The sequence below is a fragment of the Nyctereutes procyonoides genome, unplaced genomic scaffold, assembly GCF_905146905.1.
Source record: "Nyctereutes procyonoides isolate TBG_1078 unplaced genomic scaffold, NYPRO_anot_genome, whole genome shotgun sequence".
Taxonomy (NCBI): Eukaryota; Metazoa; Chordata; class Mammalia; order Carnivora; family Canidae; genus Nyctereutes; species Nyctereutes procyonoides.
This window is the reverse complement of record NW_026575044.1, coordinates 15,490,778-15,515,956: the sequence shown is the minus strand read 5'-3', so window position 1 is coordinate 15,515,956 and position 25,179 is coordinate 15,490,778. Positions and strand designations below refer to the sequence as shown.

The window sequence follows — 25,179 nt, the reverse complement described above, 5'->3', positions numbered from 1 at the left end:
TTGTGGGTTTGGGCAGGAGGCCCGTGTCTTCCGGAAGGCACGAGGCTTGGTGCCGCTTCGGGACTGACAGCTAACTGCCTGGCACAAAGCTAAGTGAATCAGTGTCCGCAGGAGGAAAGGAAACAGCCCTATAGCCGCACTATGCCCTCTGATGCTGACAGCACATGCTGCAACCAGGGCTCCCTCTGGTCAAAGCTGAGGGCTTTGACCACAGTCCAGGTGGGAGCGGGTGAGGTCACGTACCCCTCCTGGGGTTCACTGAGCTCCTGAGACGGTGGGGTGGGCAGGAGGGCTCAGGTGCCTGAGGACTCTTCACACGGTCCTGTCTGCTCTTCTGTTCCCCAAGCAGACGTGCACACAGCTGATGGGTTGCCAGGGTCCCCATGTTCTCTACCCTAAACCTGTGTACTTCCAGCCTGGCAGGGGCCAGAGAATGGGCTCGGTGACCCTCACACTTTAGGAGCTGCTCTGAGGTTCCCAGGTCCTGGGCAAGGAAGCGGCCCAACCTCCATCTCTGTCTGGCAGGTAGCAGCTGTGGCAGCTGACACCTGCTGAGGGGCTACAATGTGCTGGGCTCCGTGTTTACAGTCTCATTAGCCCTCAGAGAAGCCGCACAAAAGGGGTGGAATTGTTATCTCCTCTTTGGCACAGAGCCTGCCCACGGGCCCTGTACCTCACGGCCGCTCCATGGGTGTCCCTGGCTGCATGTGAGTGTCCCCTGCTCCCTTCAAAGAAAACAGCACAGAACACACTTGTCTGTCACCGGAGCTCCTGACTCAGTCACCATGCTGTAGCCTGCTCTGGCCATCCCTCTGCCAGTGTGAGCTCCTGCCCAGTATTGCCAAGGGCGGTCAGCTGCAGGAGGACATGGGACAGCCTACAACAGGAGCCTGCCCTGTTCCCCCTCGTGCCCCCTTGTGAAGCCTCAGGGAGCCCCCTGGCGACCCTCCAGGGAAGAAGTCACCAGTATCCCCAGTAGCTGCCAGAAAGCTCCCTGGGAAGGGGACGGGAGAGGACACAGAGCAGGCCTGGGGAGTGGCTGTGACAGGAATAAGTCCCAGGAGCCTCCCAACTTGGATCTAGAGGAGCCAAGGGCTGGTGAGCATCACGGTCCAAAACCCTGTGGGTCCGTCCTGTCTGGAGTCTGTTAGGGATAGAACTGGGAGGGGCCTCTGTATTCCCTGCCAGCTCCACTGCCCCCTCACCCCAACCCACAGGCTTCCTGCTGGCTTCCTTTCCTCTCTCTGTCCAGTGCAGTCCTGTCCACGCCCCACTCAGCTTTCTGTGCCTGCACTTGGAAGCCACCTCAGTGCTTGGAACTGGCTTCTGCCCCATGGCCAGCAGGAGCCTGGGCCGGGCCCTGAGGCAGGGTGGGTTTCTGGGGGTGGTCTCTGGCGTTTACAGCTCCTTGCCCCGTGCAACCTGGTGAAGGGTGGTACTCAGTTGTCCGGGGCCATCCACATGATATCCAGCTGGTGTGGAGGCAGACTGGCTTTCCCACACGCAGGCCTGGGACCCTCACCACCATGCCCAGTTCTCAGGAGCTGATCACTCTAGGAAACCCTCAGGGTTGTGGCTGGGCCATATGCAGGCCTGAGAATGTGCAGCCACCCAAGCTTGGACACAGTGTGCTGCTGCACACCCACACTTGCCCGTCTCTGGATCTGAGACCCGTCCCTGAGATTTCCCTCCAGCTCAGAAGCTCAGTGTTTGTAGGACTCTTACTAAAGAGAACCTGTCCCCAATCTGTCCAGAGCTCTGTGACCGAGACCATTTATGGGCACTCTCTGGGGAGGATTAGTATTTGGTAACCGGTCAATCGATTACTGGGTAAGTTTTGAAGAGATTAAGACCTGTGATGAGTAAATCCTTGAATTTGCTGCTGGAAGAAAAGGTTTTTTTTCCAGCAGGATTTGATAAAACTTTCATATATGCTCATAAATTAAAGAAAAGGTTTCTTTAGCCCTGATCAGTAGGTCCAAGGAAGGGTAAGGGTGTGAGTGGGTGGTGGGTGATATGTTCACAGCTAAGTCTTGGAGCCTAAGGGGCCCCACAAGGAAGGAAACAAAGCACAGGAAGACTGGGGTCAGGAGGCCATGACAGGACATGTGACGGCATTCAGTGTGGTGAGCGGAGACCCGGAGAAGCTGGTGTGCGGGGACAGGCAGGGCAGGGTCAGAGAACAGACTCGGGAGCTGCTCAGGCCCTGTGGGTCCAGAGCACACAAGAGTCCCCAAGGCCGTAAGTTCCCAGCCTGGAGACCAGGGAAGTCAGAGGGAAGGAACAGGGGTAGGAAAGACAGGGTTTGCTTTTGGTTTCACTCATTGACCTTGTGGGGAAATGTGCTCAGATAAAGTATTTGGGGCAAGAACCCCTTATGGCAATGATAAGAAGACATGACCCCCAGCTGGCGGTGCATGTGGTGCCACCTGAGGTCCCACATGGAGAGCCAACCCAGGAAATAGAACCCTCCTGTCCGTGCTGCTCTGTGGGCCACATGTCTGTGGGCATCCCGCCCTGCCTTCTGGAAAGAAGAGGTGCTCTCAGAGGGCAGGAACCACCAGCACCCACCGTGGTGTCCCTGGAGCAGAACATGGCATCCAGCAGTGATCTGGGGATGGGTATGTTTAGTCACATAAAACAGAGGGATGGGGACATGGGGCATCGTGTGGGTGCAAAAACAAGGTCCAGTATCTCTTTTATGGCTCCTGCGTGTGGCTTCTGCAGCCCAGCGGGCAGCCAAAGGGGACCGTTCTGGAGTAAAAGCTCCTGGGTGATTGTCTGACTGCTGCGAATGCAGGAAGACATTGCCCTGGACTTGACAAGCCAACCGAGGAACAGAAGGAAAGCTGTGGACCCAGGAAAACCAGAAACTGAGTCCCTGCCCTGCAACACCAGCCCCTCTCTGCTCACACAGGAAGCACACAAACCCATGTGACTCTAACGGCCAAAGCAGGGCTGCAGCCTTTACAGCAGCATCCGACCAGCAGGACAGACGAACACCAGAAGTCTGAGAGTTTTTATGATGAATGATTACAATCCTTCTCTCTCTCTCTCTTTGCTTAGGTGTTTAAAGAATTAAGTTTGCAAAATTTGTCCTAACAGAATGCTTTTCTCTTGAGATACACTAATGTCAGCTCCTGAGAGGTTGGCGACGATGCCACAGTGAGTTCCTGCGTGACAGGGTCTTTCTCTGGTGCTTCACTAAGCTGTCACAAGAGGCTGTGCTCACCACTGCTGGGCCCCAGGCACGGAGGGGATGGGGACAGAGCTGTGGGCCCCAGGGAGCAACTCCCTCAGGAGGGCTGAGCCCAGCGCTCACGAATTCACCAGCACCTTCCTTCCAACCAAGGTTCTGGAGAAGAACCTCTGGAAGCTTTGATAATCCTCACTCTGTAAAAGCCGCGTTGCATCATTGGTCTTGGGGAAAAGACATTAAAGGGACATTTTGGCAGATTTATGTGTTCTCAGAAAAGTGAGATATATGAGTTGAAAAGATACCTGGCGCTCACAGATGAGCCAAAGGTATTTGTTGATTTGGTTTTCAGACCTACTTTTCAAAAAGTAAGTGGCCTTGAGCAGGATTTATAGGATTATTTTTGAACGATGGAAACTGGTGACCACGGGGTGCACTCCTTCCACAATCAGACTACAGACACTGTTTATTTTCCTGTCCTATAAGAGAATTGGCTTTCCTTGGCTTTGTTTCCCTCTACAATCTGACTCATGGGTGGAAAATGGAGGAAGCGTGGGAATGGCATGAAATATAAAGTATATCTTGGTTTCACAAAGCAGGGCCGAACAAGTGTTCATGTGTCTGCTGTAAGGAAGCAGCTTCCAGGAAGGTGCTAAAGGCAGAGCCGTGCGCCCTCACCTCTGTGTTGGTGCCCACAGGTGTCCCCACCACTTTAATAATTTGCTCAGTGCTGAGCTGGACTTGCATGCATATCGGGGGGCTGATGGGAACTGTTGGGTCACAGTGTTCTGGGTAAATCCCACACGGAAAGCTGCAGGAACAGCCTCAGTTCTGCCACCTTGATGCTAAATGACGCTGTCTGTTGGACAGCAGACAGCTGGGCCACAACGTGCCATGTCCAGCCTCCTGAACACCAGCGAGGCTAGGATATTTGCCTGGGCCCATTCCTTTTCACGTCTGTGGAGCCTCTTCAAAGAATCCAATATGTGTAATCAAAGACCAGACAATCAAACCCCATAAATAATTCTGCTGAGAAGCGCAGAGCCTCGGCAACTGCTGGCCACCCGGGCTGCCCGCCTGCCACTGGCTCTCCTCCTGCCCCTGACTCTGTTGCCAACACAGTTTTCCTGCAACAGTTACCACAGAATATTTTTTACAGTGTTCAAAAACCAGCATCTGGTTGCTCGTGAGTCCCCGAACACTTCAGTCCCAAATGAGGAAGACTGGCCTCAGCAGCCCAGACCCCAGCATAGGGTTGATGCTCCTCTCAGAAAGAGGAGTCTTGCAAGAAATCCTCTTGCTGACCTTTGTTTGGCTTGCAGCTCTAGAGCATTCTCCATACAGCCAGTCATTAAGGAGCAGCTCCTGCTCTGCTCTTCTGGCTCTACCCCAGGAAGGACCTGTTTCTGTCTCTTCTCCAGCAGCCTTTTCATCCCAGACAGTTCAGCGGACGGCAGACATCCAGCAGCTGACCCCTTTCCCCATTCTAGCACGTCTCCACTGTTCCTCCTCCTTTACCACAAGTGAGAACCATTATCTGGAAGCCTCAAAGGGGGATTGGATGATGACACTTTGATGAACATCATTTAAAAATGTGGGCTCTGCTGTGATGATCATCTTTAATGGTTTTTTAAAAAGAATTGGATTTAGACATAATACCATTTTTAAGACTCTACTGGCCTTCCTGGGGCACCTGGCTGGCTCTGTTAGAAGAGCAAGCGACTCTCAATCTCAGGGTTGTGAGTTCAAGTTCCACATTGGGTGCAGAGATGACTTAAATCAAACTTAAAAAAAAAAAAAGACTCTACTGCCCTTCCTAATGTTGTCTGAGCCTAAACAAAAACGCTGCCTCTCGCTGGGTGATTGGTTCAGTGCCCTTAGGGGAGAGGGTGGGGTTACACCACCCAAAGCTATTGATTCAATTATCAGGAAAATTATTTGGTTGCCTGAACCACATGGTGATTTGGTAGAGGATGGGAGCCCAGGATGCGGAGACATTGCGCCCCCTGGATGCAGGCCATTCACAAGCGCCTGGGCTCCCTTGGCCCCCCTCCCGCCCCCAGTGAGAACCAGGGGGCTGTTTCCTTGTCATCTGCTCCCACGTTAAAACAGTGGTGTTTTACCCGTTTGGTGAGCTGAGTGTCCATCATGAAGTTGTGAACGTGCTTCTCTGCTTTGGTGAGTTCCAGCTTCCGGGCCACCACCGCCACCACGAGGGCAGTGCAGCCTGCACCCTGAGGGGAGACAGCACATGTAAGTACAGGGCAAGGTGAGCAGAAGACTGGGGGGGTCCAGGAGTGGATGCTCACCCTGATTGCTGCCCCCCACCCCCACTCCCCTGGGAGGAGCTGCGGGGTCTTAGTTTTGGGACTGATCTCCCTCAGGGACCGAGTCTCCCCAGGATCAGCTGGTGGCTCATGGGGCAGGTGGGGCTGTGGCTCTGGGGACTTGAAACTAGTAGACAGCCCCCCGGGCACCACAGGGCCACACAGGCGGGTCTGGGCAGCGGGCCTTCTTGCCCCCTTGAGAAGCCGAGCCCACTGGGGGCTCCAGACCCTGGGCCAGGAAGAGGGCAGAGCTCGGTGGCACCAGAGCAGGGCAGACACAGCTCCTGCCACGCAGAGTTTTCCTGGAATTATCTAACCGAGGCACAGTCCACCCTGACTTGCACCCCAGGGGAACACGGGGGGCATGAGCTCTGGGACAGCACTTGTTCCACACTGGGTCTTTGTACCCAGAAGTCTGGGCTGTGACTCAGCACCAGGAGCCAGCTCCTCCTCAGCTCCTACAGGGACTCCCCCTGCAGACACCTTGGGGACACAAGGCTCCCACCTTAGACCACAGCTTATGGGAGCCTGCAGAGCCCCAGCATTTCCCCGAGGCCCGTCCTGATTCTGTGGGGCATACGGGGGTCCCACACGGGTCCCACAGAAACTTCTCCATGGGCTGGCTGCAAGCCTGACCATCGGGGAAATGAGCGCAGCACCACACGTTCCCACCTCCCCCCAAACAGAACCCTGCACAGCCCTGCACATCCTGCTTCCCTTCTGCTGGTGAGCTCAGGGACCCAGAGGTCTGTGCTCTGCTCACCCCTCTGCTGGGGCAGAAGTTAGTCCAGCCCTCACCCTGCCCTGCCTCACCCTGCTCTGCCCTCACCTTGCCCTGCCTTGCCCCTGCCTCACCTTGCCCTGCCCCTGCCATCACCCTGCCCCTGCCCTCACCCTGCCCTGCCTCGCCCCTGCCTCACCCTGCTCTGCCCCTGCCCTCACCCTGCCCTGCCCCTGCCTCGCCCTGCCCCACCCCTGCCTTGCCCTGCTCTGCCCCTGCCCTCACCCTGTCCTGCCTCCTTCCTGTCTCCCTCTGCCCTGCCCCACCCCCACCCTGCTCTTGCCCTCCCCCTGCCTCACCCTCGCCTTGCCTTCACCCTGCCCTTGCTCTGCCCTGCACACTGGACTGGATGGCCCTGCCCTCCCTCACGGAAGAGAGGAATAGTCTGAGACTCTAGATGCCAAACTGTAACTGCAGTTGCCAAAAGCCTGGGTTTGCACTTTAGGTCCCAGGACTAAAGGGCTCCATCAGTGATGTCTTTGGCTCATCAGTCTAACAGAATGGGTTAGAAACAGAAATTGGTGTTTTCAAAGGCACACAATCTATACTGCAGTATACTCCATCTCTAGCACGAGCTGGAAGGACTGAGTCTGTGAACTTCTCTGACCTCACCTTCCCCTCTTGTTCAGAGGGGGGCTGTGTTTTCTTGGCATCTGTGACTGGCAGAAGACTGTGCCCAATTTTCAAGGGATATGTATGGAATGTTGGACCCTTGGTCTATAGCTGTCATTGATTCAATCAAGCCTTCTCAAGCAAAAAATAGCTTAAAAGAAGCTATCCTGGAGGGAAGAGGTGTGTTCCATTTCCCCTCAACCAGACCTAGTATGATCCCCTCTCCCTCACAGGGAGTTCTGAATGTACTTTGGCTCAAAGCCCAAACAGAGGGACATATCACAGTGTTAAAAATGGGGCATGAGACGCAGGGGCCATCCCCAGGCTCTGTTCTCCATCACCTCCCCAGGGCCCGGAGAGCTCCATTCCTGTCACCCCTGAAAGGGAGGGTGTGAGGGGAGTAGAGGAGGGGGTCCCCCACTCATCACACTGGGGATCCCACCAAAGGTCACTCATGCACCATCTTGGATGGCCAGGGTCCAGATAGAGTGTCACTGGCTCTCGCCGTGGCTCACAGCCCCACTGTTTGAATGCAGGGAACTTCTAATCAGAAGCCAGTGTTTTTGCTAAGGAACCATCTATTTTATAAGATAAAGATAAACTTCTACATGGAGGCAGGAGGGTGGACTAGATTACATTTTCAATTTCTTTTGACTTAAAGATGCCAAGACTCCCTTGTGGATATTTCTCTGGAGGATGCTGGGTTCTTAACCACTAAGTCTAACTTGAATAGATAGCACTGAATACTCTCAACTTTATTTTCTTTTAGAAAAATCCATCATCTGGATGTAATTAGGGAAGTCGCCAACAATAAAGCCTCACTTGGTCATTTCCATTAAGAAGCAACCTTGTGAAGATGGGGTCAGAAAGTAGTGGGCAGCGTGCTGCAGTCCAGACTGCTGGTACAGTGTGCATGTGAGAAAGCAGGAGAGACGGGGGTGGGGGTGGGTTGGGAGTAGAAGGGGCGCATATCGAGAACACAAGAGGGCACAGAGAGCAGACAGGGCACACACTCCAGCTGTAGCCTGAACAGCCAGGGAGGAGCCAGGGAGGAGGGAAAGACTCTGACAGCGTTGAGGGAGGAGCAGGCAAGACTTGAGGCAGAAGGTCATGGTCAAGGGGCATTTGGGCAGCTCAGTTCATTGAATGGCCCACCTCTTAATTTTGGCTCAGGTCCTGGGATCTGTGCTCAGCGGGGTGTCTGCTTGAGATTTTCTCTCTCTCTCTCTGTCTCAAATAAATAAATAAATTGAGAGAGAGACAGAGATAGTGAGAGCATGCATAAGCAGGGGGAGAGGCAGAGGGAGAGGGAGAAGCAGGCTCCCCCCTGAGCAGGGAGCCCAACATGGGGCTCAATCCCAGGACCCTGAGATCATGACCTGAGCTGAAGGCAGACAATTTACTGACTGAGCCCCCCAGGGGCCCCAATAAATAAATCTTTTTTTTTTTTTAAAGAAGGTAATGGTCAATTTTGACTCTTTGGTGGAGATGAAGGATGCACTAAGGAAGTCAGTTCCCCTGCCGTGTGCTTCCATAGGTGGTCTGATGATCATCTGTGTTCCTCTGGGACAGTGGCCCTCTCTCCAGGTGAGGTACCAGTGGGCAGGGCTGTGTCACAGCTGAGACAGGGCAGAGGGGCACGTGAGGGAGACCTCATGGAGCAGACAGGGGCAAGCAGCTGCTGGCATGACCCCCGTGGGGTCACACTACAGAGCAAAGCCATGATTCAGACTTTTGCCTTAAAATGTGCCCCATCCTGAGTCACCGATGACACCTGCTGTGCTCCTGGTCTGCCCTGGCCAGCTCCTTCTTGCAAGGAAGGGGCCCATGGGGAGCAGGAGAAGGGAGCAGCCCGGGGCCAAGGAACTGCCAAATCATCTACAGCTTTGGTCCTCCCTCTTCTTGATTTCCAGAAACATTTTCCAGTGGGGAAAACCTTGGAATCTGGAAAAACAAGTATCCCAAGGCAGGAGGGATGAGGTGTTCTTAACTAAAGAGGCATAAAATAAAATAAGGCATAAATGATGGTGACAAATGGAAGAGGGAGGTCTGGAGGCTGGATTCTGCTCCTGCAGCAGACTCCATGTAACCGCTAGTGTGAAAGCAAACGGTGTTTCAGGGAGCAGCTCCTCTTCCCAAGCTGATGTCCTGCTAAGCCTCCTGGCAGAGCCATGGTCACCTCTCCCTCACCTTCCCTTTGCAGTCGCAGAGCATCTCCCCAGGCCCAGCTCAGCGTCCCCAGCTTTTATCTGTTTTCACCTCCAAACTCAGGAAGGGTTTGGAGCACAGGGCCAGTGCTGCCCAGCATCCTGAGATGGGGCTCCTACCCTGGCCCTGGGGGCACCAAGCTCTCAAGCCCTGCGGGCGCTGCCCCTTCTAGCTCTGGAGACTCTGATTGTGACCCTCTCCTGGTCTTTAGGGAAAGGAGTGGACAGACAGAGCTGCTGCTGTGGCCCAACCCCTAACGCACTGGGTCTGGCCCAATAACCTGCATGTTGTTCAGACAATTACACCCCCTGCTTAATGGTTGATAATTACATGGTTTCTGGGACTACCAGGAGAAAACAATGATTAAGACTATTTACAGCCCCTCCCCCCTTGGCCCCTCTGGGTGTCAGGTGTCCATGGCAACCACAGGGTTGGGGCATGGGGAGCCCTACCTGTAGTGGGGGGCACTGACCTTGAGGGGTAGGTCAGGAGGCAAGGGAGAGGAGGGGAGGGGAGGGGAGGGGAAGGGAAGGAAGCAGGGGAGAGTAGAGGGTGACAGAGGAGGGGCAGGAGGGTGGCTGCCAGAGAAACCCTCACAAGAATGACTCAGCTAGAAAAGTCACATCTGTTAGAAAATTGCCAGCAGGGTTCTTCCAGAGCTGACTGACCTGAGGGCTGCCACTGATGTGATCCTGGGGTGAAGCGCCTACAAAGATGCACACAGATTTACGCATGCACCGTGGAAGGGCCTGGGCAGTGGTTTTGATATGGGAGGGTTGGCCCCTCCTCACCTGCCCTCCTGCCCCCATCACTCCTCCCTCTAGAGAACAGCTCTCCCAGCAGGTGCCGCAGAGCCCTCCCCCCATAAGGGGCAGGCTAGGGAGGGAAGGATCCTAGGCACTGCCCATCTGGGGCCTTCCTGGATGGGGCACTGCTCCATGTGCAGGGGCCGGAGGGTGGGGGGCATCTATGGTAACAGGTCCCCCAGGGGTCTTTGCTCGCCTGGCTAAGAATTGGTCCTGAGGCACAGCCCAGGCCCGGGAGCCTCTAGGATGGGGAGGTGCTGGCCTTCTGCAGCATCTCACTCCTCTCTCGAAGGAAGGATCATTGCCTAGTGTGTGTTGGCAGCTGGACTGGAGCCAGACAGACTCCCACTGCAGAAGGGAGGTGTGTGTTCTAAGGCCTTCACTTGCCCAGGGTTTCCCAGGCCCTGCTCAGCCTTCTGCTTAACTGCTGCTCCCGGCCTGCTTGCTACCATGCACCTGTACCAGGCTCTGGGGGGAAGGGGGTGCAAGGGGAGGGCTGCAGGGGGTAGAGGCTGCAGGGGGAGGGGCTGCAGGAGAGGGGAGGCAGGGGGGAGGGCTGCAGGGGTTAGAGGGCTGCAGGGGAGGGGCTGCAGGGGGAGGGACTCCAGGGGGAAGGGCTGCAGGGGGGAGGGGCTACGGGGCGGGTAGAGGGCTTCAGGGGGAGGGCTCCATGGGGAGGAGCTTTAGGGGGGAGGGCTCCAGGTAGAAGAGCCCAGGGCTATGTCCAGGTAGGAAATGACTGTGCTGGTTCTCCTGCTCTGTTCTGAGCGGTCCACACTCGCACTCAGCCTCTTTGTCACCAAGATCAGTGCCAGAAGGGCCACTGGGATATGGTGGGGGGGCACCCCCCACTCCTGGAAAGGATTTAATGCCCTTTTTGCTGCAGGAAGGAATCATTCTCTTTCAGAGGGAAAAGTCTGCGGGGCACCAGAAGGAAAGAATGGTCACCCACGTGCATGGGTGCAAGAGCCTCCCCCGGGGAGGGCTGTGGTGTCCTCAGGACCTGGAGCAGAGTGCAGGGCTGTGCATGCCCACACCCCACAGCAGCCACCCTGGCTTCACAGCACGCTCTCCCCTCTGAGCCTCAGGTTCCTTTCCCGAAAAGTGGTTCCAGGGGACTGTCTGGCGAGCAGCAAGGCCCAGCCCCACAGGCATCTGGCCAGTGCGCGGAGTTGGGGCACTGGGGCCTGTGGCCCCTCCCTGCTGCCAGCCCTGCCCTCTGGCCCCACCACAGCCAAGGGAGAGCACAGGGCCTGGGGGTCCCCCTCTGTGACCTCCAGCAAAACCTTCTCAGACATGGTGCCAAATCTGTGGGGTCCCAGGGCAGAAAGGAGGACGGTTAACTGCCAGCCCTGATGCTTCCTGGGGGCAAGCAAACGCTGGCAGGGGGTGCATGTTGGGGGTGCAGGGTCATGGCCCGGCCCATCTTGGGGGGCCCTGAAGAGGCCCTTACGTATCTGGCACCGGAACGTATTCCTGTGTTAGAGAAGGAAACTAGGCCTGTGAGCAGCATATGCCCTCCTCTGTGCGGGCGCCTGGCCTGGCAGACCCCTGGGCACCTCCGCAAAGGCTCCACTCCTCGCAGCATCAGAGGGAGGGCGGGGGGCCAGGCGAAGGCAGGTACTCACCATGATGCCCGTGAGCAGACAGACGCCCTTCCCGCAGTACGTGTGGGGCACCATGTCCCCGTAACCAATGGACAGGAATGTGATGGAGATGAGCCACATGGCGCCCAGGAAGTTGCTGGTGACGTCCTGCTGGTCGTGGTACCTGCCGAGGGGGAGACAGGACTTAGTCGCAGGAACTAAGGCCTGCGGGGGTGAAGGCGGTAGGCGAACCCAGACAAAGAAGGAGACAGGTCTTTGCTGCAGTGTAGACAGCAGGTGCCGGTGACCAAGGTGTCAGGACTCTGCCAGGCCTGAGCCTGAGGCGGCCCTGGAGCCAGACGTGGCCAGCTGCTCCCAGAGGCACAGCATACTCTAGATGCTCTTTGAGCGTGAGAAAAACAGCTTTGGATGAGATGATACAGGAATAAAGTTTAGATGTTCCCTGCCCAGTGATGGCCCGAGCGTCTGTGGATGTGACTGATCTGAAATCACAGGCTCCTGACCATTCCTATACGACGGCCAAGTGGTCCCCAGGGCATAGAGGTGGCAGCAGTGTTGCTCTCTTGGAGCTCTTTCCAGGGGGTGCTGGCCTCTCTGCAGAGGGATGGTCTCCCTTCTGAGCTGGATGGGTTCCCTACTGTACGAGGAGCCAGCTGGACTGCTGCTGCCCTGTCCCCTCTGCCTGGGGCCAATTGTGCCCATCCTTTCCCTGCCTCCTCTCATCCCCACACTCCAAGCCCACTGTGTGCCAGGCTCTGTGCCAAGTGCTGATATACAAAGACCGATAGGACATGGCCCCGGCCCACAGCTTGGGAGAGGGCCGGTGAGTATGCACACATTTGCACAAGTAGGTGGATGAGGCACTTCTCTAACTGGAAAGAAAGGGCAGTGACCTTAACCCAAATGTGGGCAGGTTAGTCAGAGACTGGTCTCCAGGCAGGCCAGGAGGAAGGGTGTTCGGGCAGAGGAAACATCCTTATGAAAGGCTGGGGCTCAGCGGGCGTGTGGCAGTGGGCCTGGTTATACTTGGGGTGGCAGGGCTGGTGAAGGTGTGTCCTTCCTCAGCATGTTCGCTCACAGGATCCACCTGAACCACACACCAGGGACTCTGCAGGATTCTATAACAGCTAGAGTGTGGAGGTGAGATTGCCAGGTGGGAAGAAGCCAGAAGGTGTCAGGAGGGAGGTGCAGGGGTAGCCTCCATTACCACCGGAGCCCAGCCCGAGCAGAGTCCAGGGAGCACGTCGGTGGTGGGCTGTCCAACCCCAGCCTGAGGCCTGTATCACACCAGACGTGGGTGCATTAGCCTTGCAAAGCTGTGTGCACAAGGCCAGGTGAGCCCAGAACTCCAGGGGAGAACAGGCGTCCCCTCCAGAGTTCTGCTGTAAGATGCCCCGCCTGTCTCCTCTTGTCTGCCCCACCTGCCCTCTCCTGCAGGCACTCTGGTTCCTGCCTTCTCCTTCTGTGTCTGATCATCAGGCCACGCAGGACTGGGACGGGCAGGTGTGCCCACTTGGATGCCCAAGACAGAGCATGCCCTGCTCCTGCCCAGGCGTACCCCCTCCTGCATGCTGCTCGACAGTTATCATGGTGGCAGGCCCTGAGCTAGGGCCTGAGCTGGGCTGGCAGTGGGGAAGTCTTCCAGGAGGGTGGTAGAATTCGGAGTCTGTGGAGCAGCCGGACCCAGTGACAGACTGCATGTGGGGCATGCTTAAAAACAGCGCCGCGCTGCAAGCCCGCAATGCATACACAAATGTTGTGCACTTGTACAGAGTCAAGGTCACCAGATGGTCCTGAAGTTTCAAGTCGGGTCTGAGGACAGCGAGGCTAGGGCACAGGGCAGAGGGGATGTGAGCCTGTGGCCTCTGGCTCCAGCTCCACCTCAAGTGGCTCCAAGCTACAGGCAAGTGACCAAACTGTGGACCCCAGCTTCCTGATCTGCCAATGGGAGGGCGTCGCCCACCAGCAGCACCATCCCAGTGCTGGCGGTGGTCATCGTCGAGGGGCAGGTGTTGTCAGTCTGAGAAACAGCTACTGAAAGATCAGAGGGAGAGATTACAAATTCAGGGGCGGAGTGCCAACCGAGGAGTGATGAGCCATCCACAAGTCTGGGCTGTAGTGCTCTTTGATGCAGGGCTGAAGGAAGGTACCGAAGGGCTGAATCCTTGGATGCAGAAGGGACACAAGGCGCTGAATGTCTGACAGACTCTTCCAGCAGCCGCCTACAAGAGTGAAGGTCTGAGAGGCCCGAGGATGTGCAATGAAGAGCCCAGGATACCGACTGTGGGGTCTGGATTTAATTTGCAGCCTGTCTTCTGCCGATGTTACTGGCATTGCCATGCACATGGGTCTTCATGGTCTCCCTCTCCTTGCAAACCCAAGGCTTAACCCAGTGTTGCTAGCTGCTCGGCAGCCCTCCGGACCTGGGTCTCCTGCTCATGCAGGAGTGGCCTCCAAGAGGAAGAAACAGAGCTCTGAGAGGGTATCAGCAGAAGGCAGCTGTCTTGTCGTCACCTTGATGTTCCACTTACTGTTTTATTTTTCTCCAGATTCCCTTTAAATTCTCATGGGTTTCTTTTTCATTCACACATACAGCCCTACAGGTGCTAACAGTGTGTGCTGGGGTTGAAGCAGGCCTCAAGGATGCCATTCACTCATGGCTTGTCACACGTGAGTGCAGTCTTCTCTGGGGGGCACGAAATCACCCACTGCCCCGCATGCAGCCCAGCAGGCAGGCATTCAGGAACCTCTGCAGGCCTGGGAACCCGGGGACTGAGGGCCAGGAGGGTGGGCAGAAGCAGTTTCCAAACCTTTTCACCGTTTTACAGCAGTTTACCCTGGTTACAAATCCATATATTCGTGTCATGCTACTTTTTGCCACAGAGAATTTTTTGGAGAACCATGTTCTTTTCAAGGGACAAGGAGGAAAAGTGTCTTTTTTTTAGTATTAATTTATTATTAGGGTGTGGACTATTTTTTTTCACTTTTTAATATTATGAAAGAAATTATACAGGCAACCATGTGACACTTGATGGCAAATTAAACACACATGCTCCTCAGACCCTTCCCCATGGCAGACAAGCAAGTGTCCCCAGAAACCTGAGGGTCTCTACTGTGAAAGACACAGACCAAGGCAGTGAAACCAAGAAACAGTCCTTTTGATCCCATGCAGACTGTTGGCAAGGAGCAGCTCGTGGGGACCCCGAGAGACGTGAGGCAATGCTGCACAAGGGGGCCTTTCTGGAAGGGCTGGGGGGGTGGTCAACGGAGGGCCTCCCAAAAGGCAGGCATGGAAATATGAGAAAATCACTGAACCCATCTACTAATTCAAATAATAATAGTTTCAGAAAGAGAATTGGAAGAAACAAGGAAGAGGAGAGAAGTAATCATTAAAGAAGTCATTTAAAAATTTTTCCAGAGGGGATCCCTGAGTGGCTCAGCGGTATGGCGCCTGCCTTTGGCCCAGGGCGTGATCCTGGGGTCCCGGGATTGAGTCCCACATCGGGCTCCCGGCATGGAGCCTGCTTTTCCCTCTGCCTGTGTCTCTACCCCCCGCCCTGTCTGTCTATCATGAATAAATAAATCTTAAAAAAATTTTTTTTCCAGAACTGAAGGACCTAAGTATCTAGATCGAGGGCCCCCTGTCAGCAGAGTGGATGGAAAGACTCACACTAAGGTACAGTATTGCGAAATTTCAGAGCACTGAGGGGAAAGGAAAGGAGCCATGGGGCTTCCAGAGCCAGTGAGGGACGGAGGGGAGTAAAAGGGAGGGAGGGGGACGTCAAACACAATGAATCAGAACTCGGGTAACTGGACCAGCTGACAGCAATGCTGGAAGCCAGCAGGGCCATGGAAGAAAGGTCTCAAAATTCTGGAGGGAAATCCTTCCCAGACCAGCTGGGGTATCAGTTAAATGTGAAGGCAAAGTGAGCACAATTTCAGATGTGCAGGACTCTCAGGGATTTGCCTCCTCTGCACTTTTCACACGAAGCCACAGGAAGCTGTGTCAGCAGAATGAAGGAGTGATTCAAGAAGGAGGGAGCTCTGGGATGGATGGAGGGAGGGAGACCCGGCAGGAGGGAGGCCCCAGGGAACAGTGGACAGGGGCATGGGGCCCAGGGGGACAGGGCCTGGTGGTCCTTGGATGCCAGCTGAGTGCCAGGCTGGAGCAGGTCAGAGGCCCTGGGAGACATTTCTCCAAGAAGACAAAACTGACAAAAAGTCGAATGTGTCTGAAGGTCCTGAGAAAAGGTTGGAGAGCTGCCAGAACGTGGAGATGAATTAGTGAGAAATACGCAGAGACTGAGCAGATGAACAGACCAGGTCACCAACCAGGAGAAACAGGAGGTTCTGCAGGAGAGGCGTCACCGTGCTTTACCGAAGGCACACATATGAGCAGAGTTAGAGAGTGTTGGCCGGTGATCTCAGACCAGAATCAGGAGAGGCTGGAGAGGGTGACCAGAGGAGGTCTAGGGGGCCAGGAGGGGCACAGGGAGGGCAGGGGCCACATCCTCACCTCCCACATGGAAAGCGAGCGGATAAGAGACTTGTGCCACTGAGAGACAGGGAGGTGTATGCGAAAATTAACAAGCACCAGGCCATCGGAGTACCCACTCTGGAGGAGGGCAACAAATAGCCCAAAACAACTGACCCTAAAACGCATCCTTCTATAACTTCCATGATATCAAACATAAAACCAAACCTAAGAGAAAAAAAAACAAATATGCACATAACGTGAAATTAACTATGAAACATCAGAAGGAACAGGTGTCACTGAGCTCACTGTGCAGGCGGCCTGTGGGAAGGCTGGGTGCCTCCTCTGCATTCTGAGCCCCGTGTCCCCACGGGTGCACCCACCCACACAGCATACAGTTTGGCCTTGCCTGCTCCAAGTCACACTCCAAGAGGGCAGTCCCCTTCCTCCTCCTTCATGTGCATGTGTCATCCCCTCCTTCTGAGCGCAGGCTGGGCCTGCAGCTTATTTCTAACAAATGGAAGGTGGTTGAGGTAACAGATGATAAAAAGACCGCAACCTCTGTCTCAGGTGATCCCTACCTCGGGAGAAGCCGCTTGCCCTGCCAGGAGGTGACCTGACGAAGAGGCCTGGGTGACAAGGAGCCACAACCCGCCCACAGCATGGGCCTGGAAGCAGAGGCCCTCCCTCTCCACCCTTGAGGCTAAAGAGGAAGCCACAGCCCAGGCCACAGCTGACTACAACCTCAAGAGAGACCCAGAGCCAGGGCGCCCTTTCAGACTGCCCCTAAATTCCCGACCTTTAGCAACCATGAGATAGGAAACATCTGCCATTGGCAGCTGCTCACTTACAGGACAACTCGTCACACAACAACAGGTGACTGGCATTGGGGGCTCTTCTGTGAGCTGTGCTCTTGCACACAGCATATGTGTGATCTGTGTGGCCACCGCGCTTCCTGTCCCGTCCGCGATGCAGTATGCTCAGTCACTACTGACAAACAATGGGTGCTCTCCAGGTTTGTCCTCTGGCGAGCACTACTGCTATTGCCATCCTCAACCATAGCTCCTGGCGCATCGTCTTAGAGAATCTATGGGACATGCACCCAACACTGGGTTTGCTGGCTTTTAGGGCACATACATCCATAACTTCATTAGGAAAGGCCACATGACTTTCCAAAATGGCAGCACCATGAGGCTGCTGCCAGCTGTAGACTACAAGTCCTGTTGCTCCATGTCCTCATTAATACTCACCATCATCTGAGTTAAGTTTTGATAAACTAGTGGGTAAACTGGTCCCTCACCATGCTTTTACTCAGCATTTTTCTGGTGAAACCTTGAGTATCCTTTCATTTGTTTATGGGTCATGTTTCCTCTTCTATGGAGTATCATTCCTGACTTTTCCCATTTTTCTATTGCTTTGTTTTTGTCTGTTTTTCTTTTTGTTTCTTTTATATTCTAGATGAAAACTGTCTCAGTTTTTATGTATTGAAAATTCTTTTTTCAGTTTGTGTCTGTCTTTTTATTTTCTTTGTAGTACTTTTGATGACTAGAAGTTTTAAATTGTACCGCAGATGAATTTATCATCCTGTTCACTTATAGCCAGTGACATATAATTTTTAAAGAAATACTTCCCTATGTGCAGTTATGAGATGTTTAAATGTTTCTGAATATTGCCTTCCACACTTTAAGACTTTACTTCACCTGGAATTGATTTTTGCATATGGTGTGAGGTAGGGATATGCTTTCCTTCCTCTCCTTTCCAGGTAGCCAATCATCCTGGGCCCATCCTGGGCCCCCCACCTCTGTCCTATGGATTCAACACAGAAGTAACGTAGCTTCTGAGCTCTCTATTCTGTTCCATCAGCCTGCATTTCACCCCTGTGGTTCCTTTATACACCTCTTTGCAGCCCATTCTGCACATGTTCTCAGAGCTTCACGCAGAACAGGTGCTCAGTACATATCTGTGGAATGACTGTAGCTGGCTTGTTACTTTTCTGTCTCCGTGGGGAAGTGGTGCTTGCTCTATGAGTTCAGTGAAGCATGTTACGGAGACTCTAGCTGCTCTCTTCAGCAGGTAAAGTTTTGTCATCTGCTGAATTCCTTGGGCTCAGAGTCAGTTCTCACCATTATAGAGAGCTCAGCTCCATGGCAATGGCTGTGACTTGACTCTTTCCACACGGATCTTAGTGATCTGATGGCTCTAGCCATTCATCCTGGGTCTGGTTTGTTTGCTGGAGATTTTTAGGGATCAAGCTAAGTACGTTGCCTCATCCTCACCTCCCAGTCATTGGTCAGCTTCACACAGTCAGACCCCAGCCCACTGAGCTGTGGACCCTGGCTTGTTAAGCTCTCCAACAAAAACGCCAACAACATGTACCCGTCAACTCCTTGAACTGACCCACGGATGGGCTTGGAGACCTTTGGTGCCTCCCTCCTCAGAAGCCTGCTCTTTGGCATTGGCAGGGCTGGCTGTCCTGGTTTCCTCCTGCTCTCCCTCTGCCCATCCTTCTTGGCTCCTCCATCTGGCCTCCTCTCCAGCGTTCTCTGCTGCATGCTCACCTTGTGCTCCCGCCAGGCCCGCCACTATCCTCACTGACCCTTCTCAGGGACCCTTCAAGACCCAGCTCAAATCTCACCAGCCCCACCCAGCCAGAGTGAGCCTTTGCCTCTAATCCCACACCACCTGGTGTTTGCACTGTCTGCACGCTGCCTGCAGGCAGCCTGTGTAGGACACCCCAGGTTGTCATTGCAGGAATGCACTGGCTGGGCGGCCAGGCTGCCGGGGTTTGAATCTGGGTTTTGCCCCTTAGTTTCTGCATGACCTTGTCCTCAGTTTTCCTATCTGTAAAAGGGGATAACTCTACAATGCATACAGAGTTATTGTTGAGGCTGAATGAGTGGATATTTCCAAATGGAACAGCACCTGGCACCCAGTCACACTAAAAGTGTTGGCTATTGAGCTATTACCATCTTGTGTAAGTCCAGCCTTATCACAGGGAAGAACACAAGATCTGGAGCAGGATGCCTGCCTTTCAACTCCTGTCCTATGGATTTCCTTTTCTACTTTCCTCCCTCAGAAAGTAAGACTTGTTCTTGACCTGGAACAAAGCACTTTACTATCTCAGAATCAGTTTGGTCTTCAGGGAAGCCGAGTGTCATGTGTCCCTGACCATCTCACGGGTTGTGGGGAGGAGTCAGTATGGAAGGGCTTTGTCAAACTCAGACATAAGATACATGTCCCATCCCATACAGGTGTGACATTGCCTGTTGATGAGCACCCCCCACCCCATCTCTTCCCATCAGATTCCCCCCACCCCCAGGGCCCTTCCCATCCGGGACCCCTGCTACCCAGGCTAATCCCACCGGGACCCATCCCGCTCTGGGCTCATTGCACCCTGGTGCCTTCCCCCAGAACTTCTCCCACAGAGACCTCACTTTCCAGCCGCCCACCCTGAGCTCCTCCCACCTGGGCTCCTCCCACTCTGAGTTCCTCCTACTCTGGCCCCTCCCACGGGGCCCTCCCACCAGGGACTCAGGCCAGGGGGACTGGGGCATCCAGGAGAACAGGTGCACTGCCCCGCCAGACAAAGGTGCCCCTCCCAGGTTCTATTCGCCGCTGCCCCACTGCTCTGGATCGATCACTGCCCCTTCGCTCTGGGGTGATTTGCAGTTTGGACTCCTTATCTCTATCAATCCCATCTGCTCCATCTGCAAAATATGCCCCGAATCAGCCAGTCCCTCTGTCCCTACAGCTGCCCCTCACCTGGTCCAGGCTTATCCTCTCACCAGGACTATCACAGCCATCCCCCAACTGATCTGCTTCGGCCTACGCGACCCCCACCCACCACCCCACTAAGCAGCCAGGGGGTCCCTTCAGAAAGTAAGACAGACCCCGTCACCTCTCTGCTCAGAAATTCCCAAATCTCTCAGAACAAAAGCCAGAGTCCTTCTGGGGCCCAGGACGACCTGTCTGACCCCAGAGTCCAGGAGCCACCTCCTCATCACTGGGCTCTTGCCACCTGGTGTCTGCACCAATGCTCAAGGACGCAGCTTTACTCCTGCCTCCAGCTTTGGTCCTCCCCATCCCTCTTCCCCAGAAGGTGCTGCCTCAATGGTTTCAGGTCAGCCTCTCAGCAGGGCTTTCCTGTCCACCCCCTGCATGACTGCACTACTGCCCCACCCCTCCCCATCCCCATGCACAAACTCTTCCCCACCCCCACCTCATACATATTGGGCTAATTCTTGTATTTATTGACCGTCGGCCCCATAAGAACAGAAACCTCAGGGACAGGACGTTCTGTACTTTGCTGCTGTATTTCTAGCACTCATGAATGAATGAATAAACGATCCCACTTTGTCTTTATCACAAGCCAGCAGGACAAGGTTGCAGGACAGGGGCTCCTACCCCAATGTGATCGCAAAGCAGTGAGGAACCCAAGAGAGCAACTGGCCAAACCAGCTTCTCAGAGAAGACAGTGAAAAGCTGACCCTAAGAATGGCAGCTGCAGTGAGCAGGGGCAGGGTGGGGTAGGTGGCAGTATCTGGGTGCCTGGGCCGGGCCTCCAGCTCTGGCAGCACAGCACCTGCTCGGCCCCGCCAGTGGGAGGGTGGCCAGGAGGCTCTGCACTTGGCACATAGCAGCCACTGTGAGCAAGCCCTCATGCTCTGACTCTGAGGAGGAGCTCTCATGAACTCTGGGCTTCACTCCTACCCCTGCCTCTGCCTCTGTCCAGACTGTCCACACCATCAACTCATTATCCAGCACCCTCAGAAGGCTAAGGGTGTGATCCAGCTTCGGGGGAATCCCCGCCGTGTTCTAAGGGTACTCCATGAGCCTTGGTTCGGAGGCTCTGAGACATGCTTGCAGGGTGGGACAGAGCCACTGACATGAAGTCAGGTAAGCAGTGAGTGGCTGATGAGCCACACTACTTGTTGTCGCTGCAGGTGAATTCACATCCAAGCAAAGAAAAAAAAAATAATAAAGTTCTTTCTTTTCTTAGAAACAATTTCCCTAATAAACATCTTGAAATGTGAAGTGAACGGCCTTGGGGACACAGGCTGTCCCGAGCCTGCCAGCCCTCGTGCCCAGGGTGGTGTGTGCACTAGTCACTCTGCTTTATCAATGTGGCTACTGTCCTAGTTTTTAAGAGTTGGCTTGAATTTAGGAAAGGAAGGGTGCTTCCTTCTACCTGGTAATTCAGGGCAGCAGCTCTGGATCTTTCCAAGGCAAATCTAATCTTTTCTTTCGAGCCCCAAGAGCTACCAGCATTGGGTGCAAGGCCTCCACTTATTTTTAAAATGGGAGAGGGATGCCTGGGTGGCTCAGCAGTTAAGCGGCTGCCTTCAGCCCAGGGCGTGATCCTGGAGACCCAGGATTGAGTCCCACATTGGGCTTCCTGCATGGAGCCTGCTTCTCCCTCTGCCTCTGCCTCTCTTTCTGTGTGTCTCTCGTGGATAAATAAATAAATAAAATCTTTTAAAAAATAAAAATAAAATAAAATGGGAGAAACCCACCACCAGCCCAAAGCACGACAGCTGCAACAAACCAGCTACAATGTGCCACCACACAGACATGGCTTGTTTCCCCTCTGTGGACACAGTTTGGTGTGGATTCTCTCACAGATGTGTGGGCACACATGTCTCCTCTGGTAGTTTTCTGTGCAGACTTTCACCAAACATGGAAGACTCAGGACATCAGGCTGGTGTCACATGTGGATGCAACTTCTCTTGACAAGCCGTGGTGGGACGTCTGAGCAAGGACGCCCAGCTCAGCTTTCTTCCATGTGCATTTCTCATCCTTTGGGTCTCTTCCTCCCCGCATTCTGTTTGTCCAGCTTCTCCAGTCTGCAAATGGAGGCAGCATTCCTTCCACAGGCTGCTTCCTTCACAAAGGGGAGCACTGTCAGCCTCTCTGAATGGCTATTAAATTAAAAACCAGATGGCTCATCTGGCAGATCCTTTGGAGTCAGTTTCTCTATTTGCAATGTTTTCTTTCTTATTAAAAAATATTTCCATGTTTCCTGATTTGGAAATGTTTAATAAAAATGCATGAAAATGGAGAAAAACAATATGCTTGGAAGGAGCACTGTAGCATGGGAAACACGTCTTGCAGGGTGGCTGGAGGTGGAGCACGGAGAGGGCGCAGGGTGCACATCCCAGCCATGTCTCTGCGGCTCCCTTCTGTAAGACAAACCTCTCTCAAGGGGTCACGTTAATGGTCGAGTGCAAGGCCCTGCTTGGTGCCCGGTGCATGTCTGGGGCTTGCTGAGTGAGTCCCTGTAGCCGACGGCTACAAATGAGCCCCTGCCACGTGCCAGGCTGGGCACCTGCTTCATGAAACATACTTTCCCATGAAGAAGGCTGACACGAAAGCAAAGAAGGCCAAGTAGCAAGTGAGGCAAGCACTGGGGATGGCACGGCATGGTGCGCCTGGCAGGGACTCTCTCGGACAGGACACTGAGGCCACCGGGGGCGAGTAGGGGGGAGGGGCCTCCAGGTAGAGGAGAGGCAGGGCAGATAGTCACCAGCCTGGACGTGGAGGAGTGGAGCCCGTGAGGTGTTGGCACCTCTGGCCTGTCTGCTGGGCCACCTGCAGCCCGGGCCCTGTTTCCCTCTTTCCCTCCCCACTGCTTCTGAGGTTCAAGGTTTGAGGTTCCTCTGGAGACTGCGCTCCAGCTTCTCCCTCATCCTCTCTCACCTCCGACCACGGGCTCTCATGGTGCATGTGCTCCTGGGTTCACCCTTCTGCATGGCCTGAGCCAGCCCAGGAGGCCAGGGTCTTGGGGAGTGACACTCCAACCCGGCCTCGCTGCCCTCCTGCTGTGGGCCCCAGGCCCTCATTCAGCTCCGCCGACCTGGGTGGCCACATGTGAGCGTCCACTCCTGGTCAAGGCTTGCCCCGACATCTACCATCCATCAGCGCTAACTTGGAAGCAAAGTTCTGACTTCTTCACTCACAGAGACAAGAATCCCAATGGTTGGGATTCTCGTAAGGCATTTCCTCCAAGAACTTAGAGGTGGTCTGTTTCTCATCTCATTTTATTTCTGGGACACTTTCTGTGGGGTAGGTAGCATATATAGCTCTATCTTACAAGATAGGAATAATCATTACTGTTTGTCAAGTGTGGGCCACGTGCAACATTATCTCAGTTAACCTTCATGATAATGAGTTTTGGATCGTCATTTCCTGTTTTCTTGAATTGGAAACTCATGCTCAGCCATATTAGGGAACTTGCACAGAATAAAACATCTACCACGTGGTAGAGCCTAAGTGAGAGTTTGGCTTTGGCTGATTCCACAGCCCCATCTTCGACCACATTGATCCTGCCTTTGAGGAAGTGGAGGCCCAGAGAGGTCCACAGCAGAAGCTGCTGGGGTGCCTGTCTTTCTTGGGCACCTGATCCTGGATTTGTATATCAATGAGCTGGCCTTACAAGGGAGCAAGCCAGAGCCAGGGCTGCCCTGTTCTGCAGTGTAGGTTGTGCAGTGTGCAACTCCAGGGAGTGCCATTCACGGAGATGTCCATGTGAACACTGCCTCCTGGAGGGCAATGCTGCGTAGGCAGTGGTCCTGGTTGGAGCCTCAAAGGAAAAAAAGGGGGTCTTTCCCCACTTAGTTATACTTTCCAAAGGGAATTAAAGGCAGGCAGCTCCTCAGGCAAGCCAGTGTTGAGGAGGGCACAGAGCCGCAGGCTTGCCTGGGCAGTGTGAGTGTGGAAGGGAGGCAGGGACCACCCTGGGGGCAGGAACAAAGAGGAGGGTAGAAGAAATGCCCTGGGAAGTTCTGTTGCTGCTGTTTCCCAGAGCAGTGGGGCTTCCAGGTCAGGAACACGAGCCCTACTTGCATAGCCTCACCTGCAGAGGGGAGAGTAGGTGCCTGGAAGAAGGGGACCAGGCCTCATGGCCTGGGCTGCAGGATGCTTCCTGGGTACCTGCTACCGACATGCAGGGTGTGGCCATCTCTGACCTCTTTCCACAGGCCTAGGCACGTAGGTGCCACAGGCCCTGGCCTTCTGGGGCTGGGCTTTGCCTACAGGGGGATGAGTCTGGGGGAAGCTCAGCCCAGGGCTGGCCCAGGCCCACCAGCTACACTGCCAAACCTCATGTAGGAAGTCCTGGGATGCATCAGAATCATGCTGATCCTTAAGCTCAGCATCACGGAGAGAAGACTGGAGCTGGCCAGCACACCGGGCTCTCCCGCCAGGGGAAGGGGTCTACCAGGAGGAACTCGTAGAGCCCTGGAGTTTCCTGGCGTGCCCTGAGATCTCAGAGAACAGCTGGGAGGAGAGGCTCATGTGCTGGGGTGCAGGCCAAGGGGCTCAGACGCCCCCCCTCCCCGCTGTTTCTGCGGCCTTGGGAGCCGTGAGAGGATGCAGCTGGGCAGGACTGCCCTCCACCTCTCGAGCTAGAGGACGGCAAGGGGCAGAATGAGGGGATATGGCCCCTGGAGGCCCCTTCTCATTGCAGGGCCTGAAGGCACGGGTCAGGTCACCCCTTGTCGCTGTGGCTCCCACCCCGGCTGCCTTCAGGGGCCGCATCTGTGAAGACACGGATTCCCAGGAGGCCTGTCCTGAGTCGGTCCATTGGTGACCATGTCCTGTGAACACAGGAGTGGCTGCGCCAAGGGTCTCTGCCCATAGGATGGGCTCCTCCCAGGGACTGTTGGCGCAGAGGCCCAGGACTTTCTCAGGGATGGAAAGACATGGACACACGCTTGAGATGGCAGGAGGCACCTTGCCTGTTGAGTCATCTTTGTCCCTAGGAGTCACTGAGTCTTGGGCTGCCTCCAGCACAGCAAGCCTCACTCCTTCCAGATAGAGGTGAGGCTGCAGAGGGAGTGGCGGGCCCAGCGCTCTGTGCCCCTTGCCACCCAGCCGCCCCTTCTGCCTGAGGCACCAGCCACGTGTGCCAGCGGCTGGGCCCAGGCCCAAGACCCTCCACCAGGGGCTCAGATTCTCTACCATTTCTCTCCTCTGGTCATGGGTTTCCTTATCCGTAAAACAGGAGAATTTGGCTACATGAGCTCCAGAGTCCCTTCTAGCCCCATGGTGGAGGGTCCTTTGATCACGCTCTGCCTCGCATCCCCTGCCCTGTCTCTGGAGAGCTTGTGGCTGGGTCCCGACCACAGACACAGACACCAGGGGTCTCCACAGATAGGTGGCCTTTGGTGT

The 25,179-nt window shown here is 54.8% G+C and overlaps 1 protein-coding gene across 2 annotated transcripts in view; it reads right to left on the bottom strand.

Moving 5' to 3' along the window:
* KCNN3 (potassium calcium-activated channel subfamily N member 3) overlaps positions 1 to 25,179 on the bottom strand; it is a 133,243-nt gene that overhangs the window by 15,495 nt on the left and 92,569 nt on the right. For both annotated transcript variants that reach the window (XM_055324097.1, XM_055324098.1), the window contains exons 4-5: positions 11,559 to 11,700; positions 5,320 to 5,430 (exon numbers count right to left, since the gene is read on the bottom strand). In XM_055324097.1, the coding sequence (XP_055180072.1) occupies positions 5,320 to 5,430; positions 11,559 to 11,700 (253 nt within the window). The remainder of the gene's footprint in view (positions 1 to 5,319; positions 5,431 to 11,558; positions 11,701 to 25,179) is intronic.